The 2,166-nt window shown below is 59.1% G+C and overlaps 1 protein-coding gene across 1 annotated transcript in view; it reads right to left on the bottom strand.

Annotated features, from left to right (window-relative positions):
- Positions 1-17: 17 nt before the first annotated feature.
- LOC127748975 (G-protein coupled receptor Mth2-like) overlaps positions 18-2,166 on the bottom strand; it is a gene marked incomplete at its 5' end in the record, with an annotated part of 3,458 nt that continues 1,309 nt past the window's right edge. Inside the window, one exon of the mRNA XM_052265085.1 lies at positions 18-107. Coding sequence (XP_052121045.1) covers positions 18-107 — 90 coding nt within the window. The remainder of the gene's footprint in view (positions 108-2,166) is intronic.

The raw sequence follows: 2,166 nt of genomic DNA, 5'->3' as shown, positions 1-2,166 counted from the left end.
TGCAGGGTGGCCTACCCTCAGTCTCGCAGGCGTTGAGATCCCGTCATATGCCCAATGAATCTGAAATAAAGGAGGGGAGACGATCGTACTTTCTGGCTGGGCGATCCCTAAAGACGACAGTAGACCAACAAGCTTAGTTCTCATTTACCTTTCTTGTCCATTTCTTATCTGACCTGCCCCTCTCTGTGGGAAATAATGAATAAGTAATTCCTCCCCCTCCCCCCGCATAATTTTCCGACACCGAGAGATCCTGGGGCGATTGATGTTGTTTCGTGGCGTGGGCGGGCGTGGGCGGTAACTCGACATAGCACCCAGCCCAGGACAGAGGCGCGTAGCTCAACACGGTGGGTGGATCCCCCCCTGCCCTGCCCACATTTGTCTGCGAGTGGTCGCACTCGGGTGCAGAGTGGCAGGCGAGGGGGAGGACTTCCTGGAGAAGCACAAGTTTTAGCAGCCTCCGGGAAGAGCCCCCTTCCTCTCCGCCCCAGTCGCGAGCCCCAGTTTGGAAGCCGACGACTGCTCGACCTTCGCCCGCACTGCGAGGGCGGTGAGTAAAAAAAATAATATACGAATTTCATCTCCATCTCTTGCAAGATGCTTTTTTTTTTTTTTTTGCTCTCTGAAAAATTGAAAAGGTCATGCGGTCGGTGAGAAGTGCGATGTGTCCACAAGACACGTAACCTCGCACGTAGAACGGCCCACGCGCCACACCTGTTGGTACACGGCCGGGAGAGGGAAAGGGGGGGGGGGGGGGGGGGGGGGGGGGGGGGGGGGGGGGGTTCTTTTTCTTCATAGTGAGCGGGCGTGCCGCCCGTCCGCCGCCCTTCCTCCCCCCTCTGCCATGGGAGCTGCTTCCCTTCGGAGCCAACCGGGTGGAAGCGGCGAGCTGAGACGGTGTGGGGCGGGCGGGCGTCCCCATGGGTCAGGAGGCAACAAACTCGACGCACCCGGAACACATCCGCGTCGAGTTTAGATCGCCACCCAGAGTCCATACCCTCAGTCCGAAATCCCCCCCTCCCCCCGGTTAGGTGACACGAGGCCACTTTTTCCCCCCGAGTGCAAGCGGAGGCTCGGGGGCCTCTTTCTCCACACCGATGGCACCGTCGTGGCTTCGAGGCTCCGGTGTATACACCAGCGATCCCTCCCCTCTGGTATGGGGATTGGGGTCGGATCCCCTGGGGGTAATATTGTTTGCACGGGGAGGGGGGAAGGGGTGAACTGGTGTCACTGAGTCCATCAGCACTGCTGGCTAGAAAGTGGCTCAGGTGTCAGCCCCCCTACCCGCCAACCGCTACGCTCCCCCCCCCCCCACTGGATGTCGAGTGCACCCCCATCTCTCTAACACACTGCACATCCAAGCCATGCTCGGCCGCGTCATGTTTTGATGGGGGAAAATAACAGGAAGAGAGGATTGGGGAAGTGGATAGGGGAATACAGCAAAGTGCACTTTTGGAACAAAAATGCGCCATAGAGGCAACATGGTTTACGAACTTGTTGCGTACGTATACATCAAGGAACCCATGCAGTGTACAAATTTGCCATTTTGCTATATAGAGGGAGAATGCAAAGGAGTGCACAAGCACCTAAAAAAGCCCGTCCACTTCCGTAGTCGGGCTCTATGTGCCATGTTGCCCACTCGCTCCGTCTCTCTCTCTCTCCACCTCTCTCCCAAGGTCTCCAGCTCGTCGCCGTGGCCGCGGCCCAACCCGCCCCGTTGATAAGGTGTAAGGTTTCCGCCTCTCTCGGTCCGCCCGGGCCGGCGCGGCCGAGTCCTCGCAGCGATACGGCCAGATAGAGTTGTTGCATATGCGCAAACACAAACACTCACTGCTCACACTCAGTCTCTCTCTCTCCCTCCACCCCCCCCCTCTCTCTCTCTCTCTCTCTTTTTCTCTCTCTCTCTTCTCTCTCTCACACACACGCGGTGAGACATTTGGGGACGCGTGGAGCGAGCGGCTTTGCTAAACTGAGACGGCCCACCGCCGCACCGCACCGCCGCCAAACGTGCGCCAAAGTCATCATCAAAGCCATATCAGCCTCAGCCGTACGGAAGGGCTGCGGTGCCGCGCGGTGGCGGCGCGGACCGCTGCGGGGTGCGAGGAGAGCGTCGAGAGCGTCTGTATTGCGGAAAGTGCGCACTACCTATCCACGCTGACCCCCCCCCCC

Source organism: Frankliniella occidentalis, unplaced genomic scaffold (genome assembly GCF_000697945.3).
Source record: "Frankliniella occidentalis isolate FOCC.00 unplaced genomic scaffold, Focc_3.1 Scaffold23, whole genome shotgun sequence".
Classification (NCBI taxonomy): domain Eukaryota; kingdom Metazoa; phylum Arthropoda; class Insecta; order Thysanoptera; family Thripidae; genus Frankliniella; species Frankliniella occidentalis.
This window is presented reverse-complemented; position numbering and strand designations above follow the sequence as displayed.